At 43.1% G+C, this 23,942-nt stretch overlaps 1 protein-coding gene across 1 annotated transcript in view; it reads left to right on the top strand.

Annotated features, from left to right (window-relative positions):
* Positions 1 to 9,121: 9,121 nt before the first annotated feature.
* SMC3 (structural maintenance of chromosomes 3) overlaps positions 9,122 to 23,942 on the top strand; it is a 51,920-nt gene continuing 37,099 nt past the window's right edge. The window contains exons 1-6 of the mRNA XM_050957993.1: positions 9,122 to 9,381; positions 18,936 to 19,011; positions 21,353 to 21,391; positions 22,273 to 22,340; positions 23,020 to 23,091; positions 23,275 to 23,354. Coding sequence (XP_050813950.1) covers positions 9,367 to 9,381; positions 18,936 to 19,011; positions 21,353 to 21,391; positions 22,273 to 22,340; positions 23,020 to 23,091; positions 23,275 to 23,354 — 350 coding nt within the window. The 5' untranslated portion in view covers positions 9,122 to 9,366. The remainder of the gene's footprint in view (positions 9,382 to 18,935; positions 19,012 to 21,352; positions 21,392 to 22,272; positions 22,341 to 23,019; positions 23,092 to 23,274; positions 23,355 to 23,942) is intronic.

Below are 23,942 nucleotides of genomic sequence, written 5' to 3'. Positions count from 1 at the left end.
TCTATACACACTAAGGGTTTTAACCATATAATTATTTTGGTAAAAAAGAAGCTTCTCACCAACACAGTTATACTGGTACAAAATATTTTGTGTTTAGTAGCATGTAAGCCAATGACCGGGTAAAGGTAAAAATTTCTATCAGGATCTCAAAATTTCCATTCAGTTCAGAGCTATCTGGGTGCACAAGTAAAGTATGCAAGATTAGGCTTGGGTCTTGGAGGCAGGGCTGGCTCCAGGCACCAGCCAAGCAAGTTCATGCTTGGGGTGGCAGATTCTAAGGGGCAGCATTCCATCCAATCCTAGGGCGGCATGGCCGCCCTTTTTTTTTTCTTTGTTCGCTGCTCTGGCTGCCCTGTAGGGGGCGGTGGTGCAGAGATGAAGAGTGCCCTGCTGGGAGCCAGCTGTGTGCTCCGTCTGCCCCAGGCGGTGCCAGGTCTGCAGCAAACCCGGCAGCCCACGTCCGTCCGTCCCTCCCCGCTGACCAGAACAGCGCAGGTGATGCATCAGGAGGGGCCAAGTGGCAAGTGCTCCGGCTGAAGGAAGCTATGGCTGCCCCCCTTCTATCTCTTCCCCCCCCCCCACTCCCTCCCCCTCACCCCTGATAGCCAGGGCGCGCACTCATAGACTCATAGACTCCAGGACTGGAAGGGACCTCGAGAGGTCATCGAGTCCAGTCCCCTGCCCTCATGGCAGGACCAAATACTGTCTAGACCATCCCTAATAGACATTTATCTAACCTACTCTTAAATATCTCCAGAGATGGCGATTCCACAACTTCCCTAGGCAATCTATTCCAGTGTTTAACTACCCTGACAGTTAGGAACTTTTTCCTAATGTCCAACCTAAATCTCCCTTGCTGCAGTTTAAGCTCATTGCTTCTTGTTCTATCATTGGAGGCTAAGGTGAACAAGTTTTCTCCCTCCTCCTGATGACACCCTTTTAGATACCTGAAAACTGCTATCATGTCCCCTCTCAGTCTTCTCTTTTCCAAACTAAACAAACCCAATTCCTTCAGCCTTCCTTCATAGGTCATGTTCTCAAGACCTTTAATCATTCTTGTTGCTCTTCTCTGGACCCTCTCCAATTTCTCCACATCTTTCTTGAAATGCGGTGCCCAGAACTGGACACAATACTCCAGCTGAGGCCTGACCAGCGCAGAGTAAAGCGGAAGAATGACTTCTCGTGTGTTGTTTACAACACACCTGTTAATGCATCCCAGAATCACGTTTGCTTTTTTTGCAACAGTATCACACTGTTGACTCATATTAAGCTTGTGGTCCACTATGACCCCTAGATCTCTTTCTGCCATACTCCTTCCTAGACAGTTTCTTCCCATTCTGTATGTGTGAAACTGATTGTTCCTTCCTAAGTGGAGCACTTTGCATTTATCTTTATTGAACTTCATCCTGTTTACCTCAGACCATTTCTCCAATTTGTCCAGATCATTTTGAATTTTGACCCTGTCCTCCAAAGCAGTTGCAATCCCTCCCAGTTTGGTATCGTCCGCAAACGTAATAAACGTACTTTCTATGCCAACATCTAAATCGTTGATGAAGATATTGAACAGAACCGGTCCCAAAACAGACCCCTGCGGAACCCCACTTGTTATACCTTTCCAGCAGGATTGGGAGCCATTAACAACTACTCTCTGAGTACGGTTATCCAGCCAGTTATGCACCCACCTTATAGTAGCCCCATCTAAATTGTACTTTCCTAGTTTATCTATAAGAATATCATGCGAGACCGTATCAAATGCCTTCCTAAAGTCTAGGTATATCACATCCACCGCTTCTCCCTTATCCACAAGGCTCGTTATCCTATCGAAGAACGCTATCAGATTAGTTTAACACGATTTGTTCTTTACAAATCCATGCTGGCTATTCCCTATCACCTTACCACCTTCCAAGTGTTTGCAGATGATTTCTTTAAATACCTGCTCCATTATCTTCCCTGGCACAAAAGTTAAACTAACTGGTCTGTAACTCCACTGCCCAGGGCACGTCTGCAGCGCAGAGAGTCCCTATCATAACCTAGTCCCAGATTTGGACCTTAGCGTCCAAAATATGGGGGTTAGCATGAAAACCTCCAAGCTTAGTTACCAGCTTGGACCTGGTAAAGCTGCCACCACCCAAAAAATTAGAGTGTTTTGGGGCACTCTGGTCCCCCCAAACCTTCCCTGGGGACCCCAAGACCCAAATCCCTTGAGTATCACAACAAAGGGAAATAAACCTTTTCCCTTCCCTTCTCCAGGTGTTCCTGGAGAGATACGCAGAAACAAGCTCCGTGAGTCTAAACAGAGGGATTCCACCCTCCCCGTTTCCAGCCTTGGAAAACAGAAGTACCGAGAGCTAATCTCTCTTCCCCCCTCACCCAGAGGGAATGCAAAGTCAGGCTAGTAAATCTAACACACACAGATTTCCCCCTGACTTCTTCCTCCCACCAATTCCCTGGTGAGCACAGACTCAATTCCCTGGAGTTCCCCACTAAAGAAAAACTCCAACAGGTCTTAAAAAGAAAGAAAAATACATAAAAATGGTCTCTCTGTATTAAGGTGACAAATACAGGGTCAATTGCTTAAAAGGAATATGAATAAACAGCCTTATTCAAAAAGAATACACTTGAAAACACTCCAGTAACTACATACATGTAAATACAAAAAACCAAACCTATATTTGTACTTACAACTTGGAAACAGAAGATTAGAAAGCAGGAAATAGAAAAATCCTTCCCATAGCCGAGAGGGTCTGGTTTCCTGATTGGTCCTCTGGTCAGGTGCTTCAGGTTACCTCTTTCCAGGTGTAAGAGACATTAACCCTTAGCTATCTGTTTATAACAGTCCCGCTAGCTGAAAGTTTGCACTCTGGCTGCCCCATGGGTTTTGTTCTTTTTTTGCTTGGGGTGGCAAAAAAGCCAGAGCCAGCCCTGCTTGAAGGCATACAACTTCGGTGGAACAATGACAGCTCTGTCAATGTGATATATTATTGCAGGGGTTGGCAACCTACAGCACGCATGCCAAAGGGGGGGCAAGGTGGAAGTTTTGCCTTGGGTGCAAAATATCCTTGCACCGGCCCTGCCCCAGGTTAAGAACCACTGCACTAAACTGATAAGATCTGCATTTTAATTTAATTTTAAATGCAGCTTCTTAAACACTTTAAAAAAAACTTGTTTACTTTACATACAACAATAGTTTATAGACTTAGAGAGAGACCTTCTAAAAATGTTAAAATATATTACTGGCATGCGAAACCTTAAATTAGAGTGAGTAAATGAAGACTTGGCACACTACTTCTGAAAGTTTGCCGACCCCTGTATTATTGTAATGATCAGTGCAAATAGCAGCTCCACCAGTAGATGGTGCTGTATCTTTCTCTTAGTGTTTGAGATCATGATTGTGATCCAGATAGCAATTCCCTGCAATATCCTTGACAAACCTTATTGAATTAAGTTTAAATATCTTTGGGGGTTCATTGTATTAAAGGCAAAGTTTATGTATTATTGTGGGCCAGGATAGTATGTGACCTCTTTTGGGGCTGGGGTGGAGGGGGTGGAGATCAAAGGTCTATATTGACAATGTAAGACAAGGTGGGTGAAAATCTTTTGTTGGAGCAACTTCTGCAGTGAGAGAGAGTGCTGCTTTCAAGCTACACAGCTCTCCTTTGGGTCTGAAAACATGGTTAAAATACTGAAAATGTGACTGTCAATAATAGACTTCTGGAATAACATGGTAAATGGATTTCCTGGGGAATACCTATGGGAAGGTAATGCAAATTCCCCAACTCTGGTTAGGCAAAAATCCTGCCTGTTGAAGCTACACCATGAGGAGAAAATCTTTGCAGATTACTTGTTCCTAGAGACTGGAGATCAAAGGCTTGAGATGTATAAAGAAACAGATGAACTGCCCAGATGCTTGTTCTGGTTCTGAAGCTGAACTAGTAATCAACTTGGAACCATAGGGAAAACTCAGCTGTGGGTTTTGAAGGACACCTACAAGAGCCTAAGACTGAAACTGGGGTGACCCCTGGTAGCATGTATGGAGGTTCTTTTAATGTTTTCCCTCTAATGCTTTCATCTTAAGAATCTAAGTGCTTGCTTAGGAAGAGCGGTGTGTGACTTGTAACTGAGGGTAGTTATGGTACATAGCCTTTGGAGAGAAAGCAAAGTGCAATCAGGCTTGCTGGGAATATCACAGTGTGGGCAGGGAACCATACAGCCTAGAAAAACAATGGTTGGGAATTAGAGGGGTAGCCGTGTTAGTCTGGATCTGTAAAAAGCAACAAAGAGTCCTGTGACACCTTAAAGACTAACAGATGTATTGGAGCATAAGCTTTCATGGGCGAATACCAACTTCATCAGATGCATAGTTGGGAGGGAGTCTCTGCTGAAGAGAGGTGATGGCTGGAAGCCGTAAACCTTTAAGTGAGTTCCCTGGTGGATCGTGGAGGAGGAATACAGGTGCAGTTGCCATAAACATAATGATGGCCATACTGGGTCAGACTAATGGTCCATCTAGCCCAATATCTTGTCTTCCAACATTGGTTGGTGACAGACGCTTCAGAGGGAACGAACAAAAACAGGGAAATTATCAAGTGATCCATCACCTGTCATCCAGTCCCAGCTTCTGGCAATTGGAGGCTTAGGGACACACACAGCATGGAGTTGTGTCCCTGACTATCTTGGCTAATAGCCATTGAAGGTCCTAGCATCCATGAACTTATCTAATACTTTTTTTAACCCAGTTATACTCTTGGCCTTCACAACATCCCATGGCAATGAGTTCTATAGGTTGACAATGTTGTATGAAGTACTTCCTTAAGTTTGTTTTAAACCTGCTGCCTAATAGTAATGCCTATTAAACTGTGTCACTGATGACATCTTGCTTCAGGGGGGCTAGGAGGAAGTTCAGTTGTGCCTGCATCTGCTGGAGTTCTTACTTACAGTGTCCTAATAAATGTTTTGATTTCTGTAAGTATTACAATGGGTGGCAACATCTTCAAAAAGGCAAAAGCACTTTTGCCTAAGAAGATATTTACTGGTCCTACAGATAAGACTGGAATCTCTGAGTACTTGACAGACTTTGAGCTACTGGTCTCTGTGAATGAGAGGATGGAGGAGAAGACAACACAGTACTGAGCTTTTCAGATGCATGAATGCACCAGGGATATTTCAGAGGGTAGTAAATGGTCTAGCCCAAGTTCAGAGAAATGAAGACATCCTCCTGAACTTATGTGGCTTCATTTATTTCCATAAAACACAGGAGGAACATCTAGGAGGGGAAAGGATTCTAAAGCCTTTTAAAGTGCTTAAACTTGCAGGAAACAAATGTTAGTTTGTGAGGTGTTGCATCACTTTCCAGAGACATTAAATCAGGCAGGATAGGTTGGAGCCTTAACTGCAGAAACTGAATGTTATAAAGGACTGGAAACTGGGATGGCGAGTTGTATGGGCCTATGGTGCCTGTGCTCCAGCAAATTCAGGGCTCGGGCTCCACCAATGTTCAGGGCCGGGTCTCCCGCTTGCTGCCCCCACATGCCTCCCTGGGAGCATCCCCTAGTCCCGCCTGCTGTCCCAACATGCCTTCCTCTAGCATCCCTGCCTCACCTGTGCCCTGGGCGGATGCCCCCTGCAGCTGTGTGCTGTACTCACTTGCCAGCTGCTGCCGGCTAAGGCAGTGGTGCTAGCGGCAGGCTGACTGCTGCGCCTGCAGAGGGAGGAGACACAGTGGCATGGCAGCATTCCCCTTCCCCAGCCAGGGAACTCCAAGGGGGTTTATCCTGTCTGGACCTCCTGAGCAGCAGCCTGGGGCTTGGGTGAGTGTCATGCCTAGGGGAGGGGGAGGAGAGGAGGGCCTCTCTCCTGGAGCTTGCTGTTGCCAGCACGGAGAGGGCTAGGGGGAGTCCTACTCTCTGGCCCCAGCCCAGCCTGCCTGCTGCACCCCAAAGTTTGAACAACTCATCCCTGGCCCAGCCCCACCCCAAAGTCTGCACCCCCAGCCCTGAGCCCCCTCCTGCACCATGAACCCCTCATCCCCCAGCCCCACCCCAAAGCCCTCACCCCCACACACTGCCCCAGCCCTGAGCCCCCTCCTGCACATGAACCCCTCATCCCCAGCCCCATTCTTTGCTTAGGAATTGGCATTTCTTTCCTTTGTTCTTTATAAGTGGTTCTGAGGGGTGCATTGCTGTGGGTGCCAGACTGTCTGACTTGTAGGCCTTGTCTACACTGGGTTATTTTACACCAACATAGCTGCATTTGTGCAAGCCCCTAGTGTAGACAATCCATGGCCAGTTAACCATGACTTGTGTTGGCACAGTTTCTAAGTGTGAAACCCCACTGTGGGCAAGCCCTTAGTAAGGTGACAACACCACTTTATGTAAAAAATTAGTTACTTAAAAAGAAACCCTTAAGAAATTAGTTACTTAAAAAGAAACCCTTAAGACCCATGAAAAAATGTCAGCGCTCCTGGTTATTCTTTTAAATTCCATTGAAAATACTGGTTTTACAGCGAGGACAAATTTCCATCAAGTATTCGCAACCCAAACATTACAGACTGAGAACTTGGAAGTACTTTAACTGATTTTCATTGTCCAAAATAAAAGATGCACAGACTGTGAGAGAGTCATAAATAGGTACAGAAATACTTGTTTACAATATATGGCTTTCAGGCTAGCCATGTCCCCAATAATAGAGTTTCGCATTTATCTCTCTGTGCACATTAATGAAGATTTACTCTCTTAAATCCCTTTCATCTTGGTTACTAGAATGAATTATTTGTATAATAGTTAAAACAACAACAGTGTACATCCCCAGTAGTAATGCTCTGCACAGCCATGTCAATAATCCAGTTCTGCCTGCTCTTCAGCCTGCGAAAGGAAAGAAATGTCTTACCCCTCATTCCCACCCCCAGCAAGAGCCCTCACCCCTCCACACCCCAACCCTCTGCCCCCATCCTGAGCCCCCTCCTGCACTGTGAATTCCTCATCCCTGGCCCCACTCTGCATCCCTCACCCCTGCACCCCAACCCTCTGCCCTACCCTGAGCCTCCTCCCACACTCCAAACCCCTCAGCCTCACTCCATTAATTTTGTGTAATCATAGAATCATAATAATCAACAATGGATGAATTCTTAATAAAGTTATCCAGAGAAAAAGAACAAACGCATCATTCATCAGGTGATGGCCTGAGTTCAACACCCAGCTTGCAACCAGAAGCTATCCAAAAGAAAGATGCAGCAAATCTAAAAGAGGAGTTTTCATCAGTCTTGGCTATTACAATTTACGTGGTTAGAGTACAACAGAGAATTAGACAAAGCTTTTAGCTTTTGAGGGTTATTGATCCAAGAGTGCTTGGTTGTTTCCATATTCAAAAGAGTATTAATACAGTTGATATTCTGTTAAATAATTTTTTCTTAAGATAGTGATATTGTGCAATATAGGGAAACTGTTAAATGCTTACTGTTTTCAGTCAATTTTTATGTTATTTTAAAAAATATATCAGCTTACAAGGTAGGGGGTGGGAGCATGGGACTTGGACTTGTTCTGGGCACCACCAAAATTTATACAAACCTGCCACCACTGGCTGGAAGGTTCCTACAAACCTGGTGGAGGTACAGTGGCTTGTAGATATTCCGCTGAACACCTCAGCAACATTCTTTGATCTATCTTGCATCCTGTTTCCTAGATAAGTTATAGACACTTTACGATGTGTATTTGCAGACTTCTGTTTAACCCAAGCACACCTAGCACGTACTCTTCCACTGAATCAAATGTGAGTTGCCTCTGTCCTTCCACAGCCACACGTGCCACTTGGGCTCATTTTATACCCACTGTAATGAAACAAGTGTAGTTTTCAACACTGGGTACTTGTTAATTTTTTTTAATACATTTTACTGCAGCTGAGTGCAAAGCTTTCATAGTAAAGGGGAAGTGGCAGAGACTCCCTGATGTTTGCTATGGACTTGGCTATTGCTATTTAATTTACATGGATGGTGCTCAGATACCAGAGACCTGGGCAGCAGTATGCAAGCCTTAGATAAAAAATGAGTTTCAGCATAAATGTTGTTTGTTTGTTTTTTCCATTCAGTGAAACTTAATTGAAGCTTCATAGACATGAGAAGCTGTTACCAACCCATACCATTTGCTCTCAGGAACCAATGTTAGCACTCTAGTCACATTCTTCAGTTCACTGCTAGGTTTTAGTAGTAACTGGGGCAGTCAAGTGCCTTTAATGTGCCCCATTTTGGTCAAACATTCAGTTTACTTCTAACAGGCTATAATACTCAGGAGTGCTCCTGCCTGCTTATTATTGCCACATCCCCCCCTTAGTTCCCCCTGTGGGAGCCCTCCCATACAGCCATTCCCTTGCCCCATAGTGTCCCCTATGGGAACCCTCCCATACAGCCATCCCCCCTGCCGAGCCCCCACCCTTGTGCCCCCCACAGCAACCCTCCCGTACAGCCACCCCCCTGCCGAGCCCCCACCCATTGTGCCCCCCACAGGAACTCTCCCATACAGCCATTCCCCTGCCCCATAGTGTCCCCTATGGGAACCCTCCCATACAGCCCCCGCCCTTGTGCCCCCCCACAAGAACCCTCCCATACAGCCATCCCCCTGCCAAGCCCCCACCCTTGTGCCCCCCACAGCAACCCTCCCATACAGCCATCCCCTTGCCAAGCTCCCACCCACTGTGTCCCCCACAGGAACCCTCCCATAGTGCCATCCCCCTACAACCCCATCTCATAACGCCTCCTGTGGGAACCCTCCCATACAGCCATTCCCCTGCCAAGCCCACATCCATTTTGCCCCCCATAGGCTCCACCTGCCATCCCATAGGGGGTGCTACTAAGGAGCCACTCCCAGCCCATAGCGCCCCCTGGGGGAACCTTCCCCTACAGCCATCTCCTGCCGCCTCCCCACCCAACCCCTATCTCCATCCCGCTTCGCTCGGAACCCCCCTGCTGCTTCCCCCGCTCCGCCCGCACTTTCCTTTGGCGCCCAACCCTCCCCCTAGCGGGCGGCACCACCTGTCGCAGACATGGGGGCGGTGAGGAGCGGACCTGGAGTGTCCACTCGCTCGCTTCTCAGCGCGGGGCTGGGCAGGGAGCGCAGCCCTTGGGTGTGAGTGAGCGGCACCCCCCAGCCTTCGCTGCGGTGCCCCCACCGGCCCTGCCCCTGCCCCTGCCCCCCCTGCTCCACATCCCGAGTGGTCCGCTCCGAAGGGGAGGTGGCTCCGCCGCCATTTTGTGTGTGTGGGGCTGACGGGCGGGCTCCGGCTGCGGCGCCGCGAGGAGGCGGGGAGCAAGGCGGGCGCCGTGAGGTGAAGGAGGCCGAGCGCGGCGCGGGGCAGCAGCCGCCCCCATTCTCCGGAGACATGTACATCAAACAGGTAAGGCGGCGGGCTCCACGCCGGGGCTCAGCGCCGCCCCTCTGCCGGGGAGAGGGTCTGGCCCGGGCCCTATCTGCGGTGAGCGGCTCTGGGGTGAATGCTGGGCCCTGTTGTGGGGGCAGGGGAGAGCGTCTCCAGGCCCTGTCCTCGGGGAGGAGCCCCCCCCCGTGCGTTCTGCCGGTGGGGGCCCGCCAGGTGCCAAAGCCCGCTCGGCTCTATTCAGAGCCTGGTGCACCCCTGCTCAGCAGCCCCCCCCCCCGTAACGTCTGTGTAAATAAAGAGAAATGGGAGGGGGCGACCCCACAAGATGCCCCTTTGAAGGGATAAGGAGGATGCTAGGTGGCCCAGATAGGGCAGGTGTGGTGGGTAGACATGGCGGGTAGGGTAATGTCATTTATTGCAGGGGTTCTCAAGCTTTTTCTGAAGCCCACCCCAAATGTTATTAAAAACTCTATGGCTCACCTGTGCCTCTAAAAGCCAGGGCTGCTGTTAGGGAGTAGCGAACAGGGCAGTTGCCTTTGACCCCCTGCCATGGGGATGGGGGCACGAAGTTAAGTCGCTCAGGCCTTGGTTTCAGCCCTAGATGGCAGGGCTCGAGGCCCCGGGCTTCAACCCTGCACGGTGGGTCTAATGCCAGCCTTGCTTAGAGGATCCCCTCAAATCCTGCTCGGGGCCTGGACCCCTGATTGAGAACTGCTGATTTATTGGATCAGCTTTTGTGGGTGAGAGAGGCAAGCTTTTGAGCTTACACAGAGCTCTTTTTTAGGTCAGGGCAGTTTAAAAGAAGGGTATAAAGCTAAGGGTGAAGAGGAGGCAGACATTGAGGAAAGAACATCAGATGTTAGTGGGAGCAAAATCATTCAGGCCCTTGAAAATAGAGGTGTGTGAAGCCTCAGTGTGAGGCGTACTGGTGACTAGTTCTATTCTGAGTATGACAGCGATTGAAATCTTCTGCAAGAGCTAAAGCAGTGGTTCCCAACCTTTTCTGTGAGGCGGGCGCCAGACAAGCAGCCGCCGAAATACCGCCATGAAGCGGTAACATCAAGAGGCATCGATGCCAAAGTGCCGCCGTGAAGGAGCATCATCAAGAGGTGTAGTCACAGAAATTTGGCGGTATTTTGGCAGTAGTGCTTCTTGATGTTGCCACTTCTCGGTGGCATTTCGGCGGCTGCTTGTCCGGCGGCCAGTAGGCGGGTGCACATGGATGCCTCGCGTGCACCGCGTTGGGGACTCCTGGGAATATTTGTGCGTCCCCCATAGTGTCAATGAAGTCTTGATCAGGGAATTATTCCAGATGGCAAATAACTTGGTTAGTCCGTTTGATGACAGTGAGTGTTTCTCAATGTTGTAGAGTTTTCAGATTACTTCACAGATAAAGTAGCTGGATGTCTATCTTGGAGTTATTCTTCCAAAATAAGCTAGACTAAGATAAAAGGTGGATTTTTGCAAAATATACTAGCTAATAATTTTAACCATCTTAAAAAAAATCCTATTCTAGACGTACTCTAATTGGGAACCAGTTATTGTTTAGAGGTAACAAACAATGTGTTTTGTATTTGAGTGTCTGCTAGCGTCACTCACTGAGGATCTGGTGCTGGTTGGGAGATTTGTTGGCCAAGACTTCTCCTGTCGGAAGGACATTAAGAGGTGCTGGAATCATTGCTGATGTTTGTCAAACTCTCCATTCAGGTGTACAAGATAAACCCACTTCTTTCAGAAAAAACTGTTTAGAGGCCTTTTCTCATCAAAACTATCTGTTCAGACTGAGAAATTCTTCAGTTATTGCCCTGTCTCAAATCTTTTTAGGGGGTAGGGGGCAGATTGTTTACTAGGCAAATCCAGCAAAACCTGGAGTCCTTAGCTCTAAAACCAAACTAACTGGGTTAATAAAATTCAAGAGTAAACATGCCCAATTTTTTAAACTGTTCCTTGTAGGTCTGGTTTTCTAAACCTTTTATCATTTTGGTTGCTCCCCTCTGGACTCTCTCTCCAATTTATCTGCATCTTTCCCAAAGTGTGGTACCCAGAACTGGACACAGTATTCCAGCTGAGACCTCACCAGTGCTGATAGAAGGGGTCTTGCATACAACTCTTCTGTTAATATGCTCCAGAATGATAGTAGCCTTTTTTGCAACAGTATCACATTGTTTCATGTTCAATTTGTGATCCCCTGGAATCCCCAGATCCTTTACAGCAGTACTACCACCTAGCCCATTGCTCCCCATTTTGTAATTAAGAAGGAAAAATCAGATGCACAAATATAATTCATTGCACTTTACTGCATTTCATTTTGTTGATTTCCGACCAGTTCTCTAATCTGTTGAGGTGGTTTTGAATTCTAATTCTGTTTTGCAAAGTGCTTGCTAGCAATCCCTCCCAGTTTGGTGTAATCTGCAAATTTTATAAGCATACTCTCCAATCCATGATTCAAGTCATTAATAAAATATTAACTACTACTGGATGCAGGACTGACCACTTTGGGACCCTACTAGATACAATGCCAATTTGACAGCAAACCATTAGTAATTACTCTTTGAGTATGAACTTTCAATCATAGAATCATAGAACTGGAAGGGACCTCAAGAGGTCATCTCGTACAGTCCCCTGCACTCAAGGCAGGAATAAGTATTGAGACCATTCCTGGCTCGTGTTTGTCTAACCTGCTTTTAAAAATATCCAATGATGGAGATTCCACAACCTCCCCTAGGCAATTTATTCCAGTGCTTAACCACCCTGACAGTTAGGAACTTTTTCCTAATGTCCAGCCTAAAACACTCTTGCTTTAATTTAAGCCCATTGCTTCTTGTCCTATCCTCAGAGGCTAAGAAAAAACAACTTTTATTCCTCCTCCTTCTAACCAACTTTTATGTACTTGAAAACTGTTATCATGTCCCCTCTGTCTTCTCTTTTCCAGACTAAACAAACCCAATTTCTTCAATCTTCCCTCATAGGTCATGTTTTCTAGACCTTTAATCATTTTTGTTGCTCTTCTCTGGATTCTCTCCAGTTTGTCCACATCCTTTCTTGTAAAAAAATATTTCAGATCTATCACTTACCTTTGCAACTGATGACCATGAATGAGGTGGTGGGTGTTTCACTTCTTACCCTAGCACAGGGACATGTGATGTTTAGTGGCTACATTTTTCTTTTTGAGATGGGCAAAAGAGTAGTTAGTACTGAGCTATTTCCCATCTTCCCTGACGGATCTGTTGTGTGAGGGTTCCATTTTATTACTTCTCCCCTTCTCATTTTGTATGGGGCTGTTAATAAGGAAGTATTGGCTATGGTGTCTTAGTATGTGGGAGAATATTATTAGCTTGATTGGGTCAGATGAGAAAGTAACTTACTCAGTGCCTAATAGCGATTGAAGCCTGAATGTCTGTGTATTAACCCCTAGAAGACTTTGTACACTGAGAGATGGAACCAGAGGAATGTCAAGATTGTATAATTTTTCCTGAATAAAGGGTATATGCTGTTTCTCAGGTTTGCAACTTAGTGGTCTGTTGTCACCAGTTTTTCTGGATATCCAGATAACTAGCTATAGTTGCCAGTAGTGATGCATGGTGTTTGTGCTCCGCAGATGAAGAATAAATTTGACTCTGTGAGAGGGCCAGCTATCTGAATTCTTGTGAAGTTTTGATTTTAACCTGTAAGCCCCTATATGTTTGGGTCCTGTCTGCCTTAGAGACTGCTTCACTTTGGGTATGGCTACACTTGCACTTCAAAGCGCTGCTGCAGCAGCTTTTTGAAGTTTCGAGTGTGGTTGCAGCGCCAGCGCTGGGAGAGACCTCTCCCAGTGCTGCACATACTCCACATCCTCTACGGGTGTAGCTTGCAGTGCTGGGAGCCGCGCTTCCAGCGCTGCGGCACTGTTTACACTGAGGCTTTACAGCACTGTATCTTGCAGCGCTCAAGGGGGTGTTTTTTTCACACCCCTGAGCGCGAAAGTTGCAGCGCTGTGAAGCTCCAGTGTAGCCATGGCCTTTATGTGATATCAGTGGAGTTGTAATCATCTGATGTATCCAAGCTTATAGCACATAAGTTTAAACAAGAGTTGTTTTCCATGAAGGGTACTTCATTCATGAACTCAGACTTACCCCTGCTGTTTGACAGAGCCATAAAAAAAAAAATTAAAGAATGAATTAGGCCATTCTCTTCCCTCCCCGGTCTACCCAATTTTTTGCCTTGTCTATTAAGACTATATATGCTTTTGGGAGTAGCAGGGTGTCTATTATATGTTTGTACAGTTCGTAGCACAATGCGGCCTTTAGGTGCTACTGGAATATGTTAGGGGGCTTATTCCTTCACCCTCTCACTTTCGTGGTAAAACATTTGTCTCCATGGTTACCCATGGATCTTTTATTCTAAAAATTCCAGTGGAATACAGCAGACCACCTTCATACTTTGTCCAAAACAAAACAAAAAACCAAAAACATTTCACATAAGTATCCAAAGTACCCTCCATTAAAACTTCAGAAAAACAAAAGTGTGGAAAGGCGGGGGAAGAGTTGGAAAGAAACCAATTAAACTTGTTAGGTCAGTTTAAAGTACAGGCTACCAGCAGCAAATTAAGTAAAGGGAGAAAGAAGAAGGAAAAGAAGAAAAGGATATAGTTAGCTCTGAACCAAGAGTAGACTCCCTGGGTTGAAACTGTTGGGAACTCTTACCCCAGGTTCTCATCCTGGCTCTGGGAGAAGAGTGGGAGTTGTTACCTGCTCCTGCAAACTCAGCCATTTTTCGCTTTGGAACCTTTTTTTTTTTTTTTTTCCCTCCACTTCCCCAGGACCAAGTCCCAGCTCCTGTTTCTAAAGGTGATCTGTTAACTCTGCTTCTGATTTTTAACCCTGTTGTGCCAAATTATCTTTAACCACCCCTAACTACTTTACAGCACGTCAGCAGCCCCTGCTGAAACAGCACCAAACTTGAAAGATTACTGGCAGCTTCCCATAATGCTGCCCTTACTTCAAACTTCTCACAAGTGGACTGAAGTGCCTCTTTTCCCTGGAAGGCAGTCAGTCCCAGTGGGCAGGGACCTTCTTCCACTACCCATATACCAAAGGAGGGTGGGCTCCTCAGCCATCCCCCCCCCATCCCTCTGAGTCCCTTAACCCTTCCTCCATTTCCTTTTTAATCTCATCCCAGGCTGACCCCTGCACCTGGTATGGGCTCTGGTTCTTTCTTATCCATTTATCAAAAAAATCCTTTACCCTGGCTTGCCAGAACCTGCAACTACCATAATGAGAGTTTGCTATACCCCCTCCAAGCATCTGCACGGACTGTTGGGTAGGGGGACTTACAGGCTGCCATTCACCTATCCGATGCGACGCACCCGAGTCAACGGCACCAAGATGTTAGGGGGCTTATTCCTTCACCCTCTCACTTCCTTGGTCCTTCTCACATGAACAGAGAGCAACAATACCCGAAGTCCAAAGGTGCAAACAATTCAATGTTGACTGGAGTGAACTCCCAGCAAGCATAAGTCCATTTTCCTTCCTTAGTGTCTCCTTTCCCAGCTCTGACACCACAGAACCTTGCCTGTGTCCCTGTCCCTGTTCCTGTTCCCATTCCCCTCCTTAGCAAAATATGATCCCAATTCCCCCCACCCACAGTCCTTGTTCCCATTCCCGCCTTACTTGCTGATTGACTGCAGACTATATAGTAAAACTTGAGTTCTGCTTAGCTATACTGTAACCAATTATTTTACTAAAATTTAACTAACCAATCCTAACATATTGTAACATGGTTATTTAACCAATTATATATCACCACCTTAATTGGTTTACACCTAACAAAATTAATTATACAGCAGACAGAAACAGTTGCAAAACCAGACAGAGATTATACAGACAAACAATAGGGAAGTGAAGACTACATTAATAGAACAGTACAAAAATAAGAATTTTACATCCCAGCTATTGATAAGTAAGTTCTTGCCAGACAGAATGCTATCAAACTAAGTTTTCTTTTACATTTTCTAGGCTCTTCCCTTTCTTTGAAGGTGATAAAAATATCAGAACAGAATTGTATTTCTAACAGCCCAATAGCACCTTACTTCAATATTCTTTTGTAATTGGAAGGGTTTGCTTGAGGTAAACTCAGCTAGCTTTTGTAGTACATGTCTTTCTGGTATGTAGAGCCAGTTTTAAGATACAAATACCCTATGCACTATGTTTTACTTTAGCTTACCAGACTGAAATCTCTACTGCATCCAAGGAAAAAAAATGTGGAACTGACAGTGTATCTGAGGTTTGTTGTGTTGTGTTAGCTGTGTTGGTTCCAGGATATTAGAGAGAAAAGGTGGGTGAAGTAATGTCCTTCACCTGTAGAATTGGTCCAAAAAAAGTAATCTTTTTAGTTACACGAAGCTTTTCTTCAGGTTTAGGAAAGGTATTCCGAGGGCTGGTCTACATTGCTGCTTAAGTTGATGTAAGTTATGTCGCTCAGGGGCATGAAAAAAATCTCACACACCCCGAGCGACGTAGCTTACATTGTCCGAATGCATGTCTACACCACGTTATGTTGGCAGGAGATGCTCTCCTGCTGACCTAGCTTCCGCTTTTGGGAAGGCGGAGTACTGAAGTTGACAGGAGAGTTCTTTCTCATTGACATATTGTGTCTTCACCAGACCCACTAAATTGATACCACTGCATCAACTGCAGCCACGCTGATTTTAGCAGGCCAGTGTAAACAAGCCCAAATTGTCACAGCTAAATAGAAGATGGAACAGATTGTTTATCATAAGTAATTAATAGACTTTCTAAGGGACCATTCATGATGAAAATCTGCCATCTACAGCTTGGCCTTGAGATACCACAGAATAATCCCCAAGGAGAAAGTCTGCGATACACACTGTAACACACTTAAAATACTTTCACCAAACAAGGACATTCCACCAGAAAAGTAGATCTCATCATGGAATGAGCCATCCAAATACCCTAAGAGAACCTGCTTAAATACAGGAGGAAAAAAAAATCCTCTGTCCGCATACTCCTAGCTGTCACCTGTCACCCCATGCTTGAGTCCATACAGGTTATCACTAACATTTACAACCCATACTTGATGAGCACTGCATCCTGAAAGAAATCTTTCCTGAACTTCCTCTTTTGGTCTTCAGATAACCCCCAGCCTTGCCTAGCTCATCATCAGAAGCAAGCTCCCGACAAACTAGGACCCATCAACTCAGAGGAGCACCACACCCCTGCCAGAACAGCAGATGTAAAACTCAGACATATCTACATTGCTACAATGATCATTACCCCCTACTCCCATAATACACCTTTCAAGATCCATGGGTCCTATACGTGCCTATCATAACACTTGCACTAAATGTCTCAATAACAAATGTGTGGATGAAACCAGACAATTAGTATGCACTTTAATGAACTCACACAGAAATATAAGACAAAAGCTCCGTGTCACCTGTGGGCAAATATTTTTCACAAAATTATCACTCTGTATCTGACCTCTCATTTCTCATCCTCAAAGGAAACCTGCACAACATCTTCAAAAGATGAGCCTGGGAACTTAAATTCCTAACTGGTAGACACTAAAAATCATGGGATTAATAAAGACACTGGATTTATGGTTTATTACAATAATCTGTAAACTGTTAACTCCCTTTTTTGTCCTATGACTGCTGGGCTGTTACAGGACACTTCAACTTGAATGCTCCTTTAGAGTATATGGGCTTGTCTACATCAGAAAGTTGCAGCGCTGGTGAGGGAGTTACAGCGCTGCAACTTAGGAGGTGTACACATCTGCAGGGCACCACCAGCGCTGCAACTCCCTGTTTGCAGCGCTGGCCGTACTCCCGTTTTGTCTCGGGTGTAGAGGATCCAGCGCTGGTGATCCAGCGCTGGTAATCAAGTATAGACACTTACCAGCGCTTTTCTTGACCTCCGTGGAATAAGCAGGTATCCCAGCATACCTGAGGAAGCCTCTGGTAATCAAGCTGGTCTCCTTCCCCGGTTTGCTCTCGCGTTCCCCGAACCCCGAGCAAGCAGGTCTCCGTCCCTGCGGTTTGCAGGGTGGTTCCGGGAACGCGAGAGCAAACCGGGGAAGGAGACCAGCTTCGCCGCGGTTTGCTCTCGCGTTCCCCGAACAAGCAGGTCTCCTTCCCTGCGGTTTGCACGGTGGTTCGCGGAACGCGAGAGCAAACCGCGGCGAAGCTGGTCTCCTTTCCCGGTTTGCTCTCGCGTTCCCCGAACCCGAGCAAGCAGGTCTCCTTCCCTGCGGTTTGCAGGGTGGTTCGCGGAACGCGAGAGCAAACCGCGGCGAAGCTGGTCTCCTTCCCCGGTTTGCTCTCGCGTTCCCCGAAACCCCTTGAAGCCGCCCAACAGCGCTGCAGTGTGGCCACATCTAACACCACTTGCAGCGCTGGTTGCTGTAAGTGTGGCCACTCTGCAGCGCTGGCCCTATACAGCTGTACTAATACAGCTGTAACAACCAGCGCTGCAAAATTTTAGATGTAGACATGGCCTATGTTAAGTACTTACGCTTAACAAATTGAGTACTTTTCGCAGACCTGAAGAGCTGTTCTGTGCAGTGAAAGCTTGTCTCTTCACCAGCAGGAGTTGGTCCAATAAAAGATATTACTGCTCCCATCTTGTCTCTCTAATATATCTGAGAGATATTTCTGAACTTACTGATTTGTCTCTCACCTTCAGTTAATCCCTTTCCTGTAGCTTTTGTGCCTGTGTATTAGGTGAGCTCATTAGGACAAATGAGCTCATTTGGATAAATTTGCTTCCTGTCTGGAAAATACTTGGACTACTAGCACCATGTAAATAATGAGCAATAGTTTGTACATTTTCACAAAAAGGCTAACATAAATGGTAGAAAAGGAAGACTAATTTCCATTTGAAACTAGCAGACTGCTTACTTAACATTGAGAGGTTTTAATCTTACTCACTAGTTTTAGCACTACACACTGAAAAAGCTTACTGAGCATATTTGTCTACTTCCTACATAGAAATAGGTCTGCTATCTATAATTTTTACATGTAGCCACTGCTCTGCTTAGAGCTTGCAAGTTGCACTCTTATGCTAAATATGCAGATTGGAGTACAAAATTAACTTTAAAAAAAAGTGAAGGGCTTAGCTCTAATCTGTCATTGTAAGTACATCTTTTCATGTTTCTTTATGCTGTGACAGCAAGATTGAGTTTTTGAATATTTTCTTATTATTTCCTTATTATTTGACCTAGAAGTGTATAAGTGTACCTTCTGTGAAAGAAAAAAAGCTACTCATAAACTAATATTGGGGTGAGAATTTTTTTATTTTTTTTAAAACTTCACCCTTAATTTCTTAAAATATGCTTGGTTCTTAACTGCAGGACTGGAATGAAAAATGACTATATGTATTGTGATTTAAAAAAAATAGAAACCTATTTATTTGATTTACAAATTTAAATTCTTATCCCTCTTTAAAAAAACAAACACACATGAACTACCCTGTCTCTGGTGCTTCACTTTTTTACTAAAAAAAATTTGGCTTATGGACGAGTATATATGGTAGTTTCCTTTATTTTTAAGATTTAACTTGTTTATCCCTCAGGTGATCATTCAGGGATTTCGAAGCTACAGAGATCAAACTATTGTAGATCCTTTCAGTTCAAAACACAATGTCATTGGTAAGTTGTTATAAACATATTACAGTGTGAACTAGCATTACCTCATTATTTTTGATCAAGGGTCAAGTCAGTGGTCTTTATGATTTTTGATAACCCATCAGATTTCAGAGGCAGTTGTGTACATATTGACTAAATTTGAAATTGTTCTCTCCAGTATTACAGGACCCTTTCTACTTGCAACAAATACAATTATTATGATTTACAGATAATTTAATTTTAATTTTGCCATAATGACTGTTCATTGGTGCTAATCTTGCAGTAAGATTCGGTATAGGGGTTGATCCCTCCACCTGTGCAGAGCTCCTTCGTAGTCAGTGAGGCTGCACACAGACACAGGGGTTCATTTGCATGGAGCTTGCTATAGGATCAGGGTTGCAGAATACTTGAAGAACTGTGTCTCATGAATTATATTCTGGATGTCAGGTGATACTTCCTAAGGTTCAGCCTGATTAAAATACTTTGAGGGGTGTTACATTTTCTGCCACTTAAAACTGACAGACTTGAAAGAAAAATGTCAAAAAATGAGTAGTAATATTGTGGTCAAATAATGTTTAATGCTTCAAGTGTTATTATATACCAAAGTGCAAAATCTAGCAGAAATGAGCTGTTGGTAATTTAATTGTATATTTAAAGGGCTGAGTTATACAAATTATCTTTAAGAACTGCATATACTGTGACTAATTATAAAAAAGGGATAATTATTTACACCATTTGTTCATAGAAAACATTTAAGGATACCACCTGTCCTCAAATTGGAACAAGTTTTTATTTATTTTTCCCCATTATGTTCCTAACGTGTAACTAAAATACAGTTATTTGCAACAGGTCATAGAACAATACTGGCTTAAAAAAATTCCCAGTCAAACTGCATTCTTAAGTGTTAATTGTTTACACTTAGCTATATAAATTGTTACCTGATAGTAAAATGTAATTTTCAAATGCAGTTGTTTTTGTTGACTGGTAAACACATTGGTTTCCTTTAGAGCAGTACAGGGCAGTTAGCAATGGTTTGCTCTTACTTTACTTCTGAGAAAATAATTTCATACAATTGGAGTACTGTATGTTTAAAATAATATAATTCTTAATGTTTTAGTAGTAATTTTACTATATAACCAATCACTTCTACTGGATGATTGATCGTGTACTGTACGTTAGTTTAACTCCTTAGTTATTTCCAGGTGGAACTTCCAAAGTGCATTTGTCCCTTTGTGTTGAGTTATAAAAATGAGTTGGTTTTCATTTCCCTTTGTTGCTGTTTTAAATAGAATATTTAGTCCTTTCAGAGTTGTGTGTAGTTTTTCCCATCAGACTGCTCTAGCCCTCACTAACCCATCTTATTTAATTATTCAGTGATTCTAGTTGTTGAATGGAAATTGACTCTAAGAATTTATTTTCTTAAAGGACTGAGGTTTTTTTTTCTTTAGTTGTCAGTGAATTTTCAGCCATGTAATAAAACTACAACATTAATTTAAGTGTGGTCAGAAGAGGCTGTGTAACCAAACTGTAACTGTGGATGAGAATGGAAGTGTATTGGCATAGTTGCATGTAAAATGTCACTGTGCCTGCTCATGTCGCATGCATCTTGAGTCTCTCTTCAATGAGAGTTTTAAAAAAAAAAATCCAGACAATGTTTGTTTTTAAAAGAAGAATGTAGTCTTACCATTATTTCTCTATTAAAATATCATATCAATGTGATAGGACTATTCACAGGTGTTGATTTGATTATATGAAACTATTGTATGTGTATTGGTGTAAACCTGTTGGCTTATACCAATAGTTTTGATACTTGAAATATAATTAAAGCTGTACTCTTATTGCTGATGCATTCATTTCTTTGCAACTGACAAGTTGAGGACTTAGATATGTTGTGTGTGGGCTCAGTCTCAGCATATAGACATAAATCTACTCTTGTAAAATATGAGGGATTTAAACTGAAGGATCTAAGAAATGGATCCAGGGTTAAAACCGATGTAACCTAGCCAAAAGTTAGTAGTAAAAATACGGAGGATGATGATGATGATGATCCAGATTGATTTAATATCATAACTGTTTTGGGTATAAAATGCTCTTTCATAGGTTTTTTAGATCACAGTAATGTCTCTGTTGTGGGGCGGGAGGGAACTGGGGCTAGGCGCCGTTCTATCTTGTTCAGGTAATGACTCCCTGATCCATCCTGCTAAAAGGTGGTTTGATTCCTAGAAGGTTGTATTTTGTCTAGGTCTGCTAAAGTTGGATTCTTAAATTCATTGCCAAAGTTTAATGTATTGCCATACCACTTACTTTTTATTTAAATTCCTGAAAACTTCTGAATTTATAACTTTTTGTTGCCTTTCATATTTAGTGGGAAGAAATGGATCTGGGAAAAGTAACTTTTTCTATGGTACGTATTACTGTTGCTACATGTAACAACTAAATGACTGTGAGTGAAAAACCATACACTTTTTTTTTCCAGTTTTACATTATGCACTTATTTAATATTCAGTTTCCCTTTTGTGTGTCTTTTACATTGCAAAAGGGGGGCAGGGGTGGGGAAATCTTTAAAAATAGGAAGATGGGGAAAATTAGGCAAATGTAGTACCAGCGACTTTCTTTAACACTTTTAACTGAGTAAACTCTAAGTTGTCTGTGTCATATAAAAACAAACACCAGAGTATTTTAGGTAAGCTCAGGTAGCTCTTCTGTGAGTCTTTGGCAGTTGTGATGCTTCCCCATTGTGCTTTATCATTTTTAACTAACTTGTGGGACTAGCAATATAGTGTAGATTGCTTACTATCACTTATGCTGTCTTGAGGCTACATCTACATGTGGCTTTTTTGGAAATATTTATCACCTTTTCTAACACCAGTGTTGCTCGACTGATAGCAGCTGTGGTGGTAGTATTAATATATACAAAGCTCCAAGTGCCTCTTGGATTTTTAAGCACTGTGTATTTTAACCTGCTATAAGCAGGTCTACGTGGCATGGTACAAATCCTGGTGGCTCTCAGATACTTGTTTACATTACTATTATTTCAGCAGTTCATTGCTCTGGGGTTGGCAACAATGGAACACTTTTCAGAGCAAGGCCAAATAGACAAGGCCAAATGTCAGGATCCAAGAACAGTTTATTTTAAAAAATGAGACGCTGTGATTTAATGCTTGCATATTACTCATAATATATGAACTAAAGCAGGATACAATATGGCTATAAAGGAAAATACTGAGTACTGCTTTTAAAAGACAGACCTTTTGTACTACTCTTTTTTCCCTCTTTTTATTACAGCAATTCAGTTTGTCCTCAGTGATGAGTTTAGTCATCTTCGCCCAGAGCAGAGACTGGCTTTGTTACATGTAAGTGAAGATACGTTAAAACAAAACAAAATGATGTAATATGTGTTAAAGTATTATGTTGTTGTTAAGTAGGCAACTCACTGAAATGCAAATACTTAAAAACACCTGTTGTTGAAAGTGTGCATAGCAACTTTTCCTCTCTGCCTCCTGGCAAAAGTTATTTTGCTTTAAATGAACATAATTTGCCTTTTTGTAACATGGCAAGGGAACCACTAATTTCCTAAATAAGTAGTACAAAATTCTCATATGCATTTCAGTGTTCTTTTCAGTTTATAGACCTAACTGTTTCCTAATGCAGTCAGTCAATAAAGTTGCAATACTACAAATTACCAATTTTATTGGTGTTTGATTTTTAAAAAAAAATAGTTGGAATGCCATATCTTCAACCTCATTAAATGTCTACAACAGTGCAACAGAAAACTGGATATGATACTCTTTTGGTACACAATTATACATCTTACATAATTCCTGCACTGTAGACAGAGGACACAATGTACATATGACCTTTTGAGCTATATGCTTCTCAAGTTTTATTTTCAGAAATGTAAGTTTGAAAATTGTCAGATAAGTATGTGTATATAAATACTTTGGAGTCTTTGAGAAATCAAGAAAAATATACATTTTAAAAATCAGTTTAAAGAGGGAGTAATCTAACAAAAATAAATATTTTTTTCTTTAGGAAGGCACAGGTCCTCGTGTTATTTCAGCATTTGTGGAAATTATTTTTGACAACTCAGACAACAGGTTACCAGTAAGTTTTAAAATTTTTTGTAGAAAACACATCTTCTCTTTAGAAGATCTTCTTCGTTATCTGAATCTTCATTAAAGCAATTCTCTTTTGGTTCAGTCTTAGCGGAAAATACTGTAAATACTGTGGGTTAATCATAAATGACTGTCACAGGTAGTTAAATTTGTCCTTTTTTGTTTTCTTAAGATTGATAAAGAGGAAGTTTCGCTTCGCAGAGTTATTGGAGCCAAAAAGGACCAATATTTCTTAGACAAGAAAATGGTGACGTAGGTACTTCTTTTCCTCCCCATAATGAACTGAATATACAATATTGTAAAGTGTGGTGGAATCATTCAGAATGTATTTGTTTATACCTTTAGATTGAATTAATTTATAACATATGAGTTCCTTTGCCAGCAATATTTAATACCGATAGTCAGCTAATAAATCTTTATTTAGTCCTTATGTAATATCTGAACTGTGAGTAGGTTGAACTTGATATCCATTTGATTTCATAAAAGAAAACTTCTGTGTATTTCCAAAAGTCACCATTCTTTTTTTCAAATACTGAATTGACATTTATTTTGAAATTTAAATATTTACCGTTTGTACAGTTTGAATGTGAAGAAGCCATTTCCTGCATGGCAAGTTAGGCGTCTCATTCTACAAATACTTACTTCAAGAATAATTCTTAACCAGTAGGCCTGTTCAGTGGGATTAGGCCTAGTAGGAAGTTCACTATTCCTGCCAGTGCTTGTATGTTGAGGCTGAAGGACAGGAAGGGAGTAACTCCGTTAGATTCAATGGAAGGAACAATACTTTTCTATTTTTAAATTGGAATTTGTTTTGAAATTTTTTTTTATATGCCAGTTTTT

This window comes from Gopherus flavomarginatus, chromosome 6, assembly GCF_025201925.1.
Source record: "Gopherus flavomarginatus isolate rGopFla2 chromosome 6, rGopFla2.mat.asm, whole genome shotgun sequence".
NCBI lineage: Eukaryota > Metazoa > Chordata > Testudines > Testudinidae > Gopherus > Gopherus flavomarginatus.
Note: the sequence above shows the minus strand (reverse complement) of the source record. Positions and strands in the feature narration are given on the sequence as shown.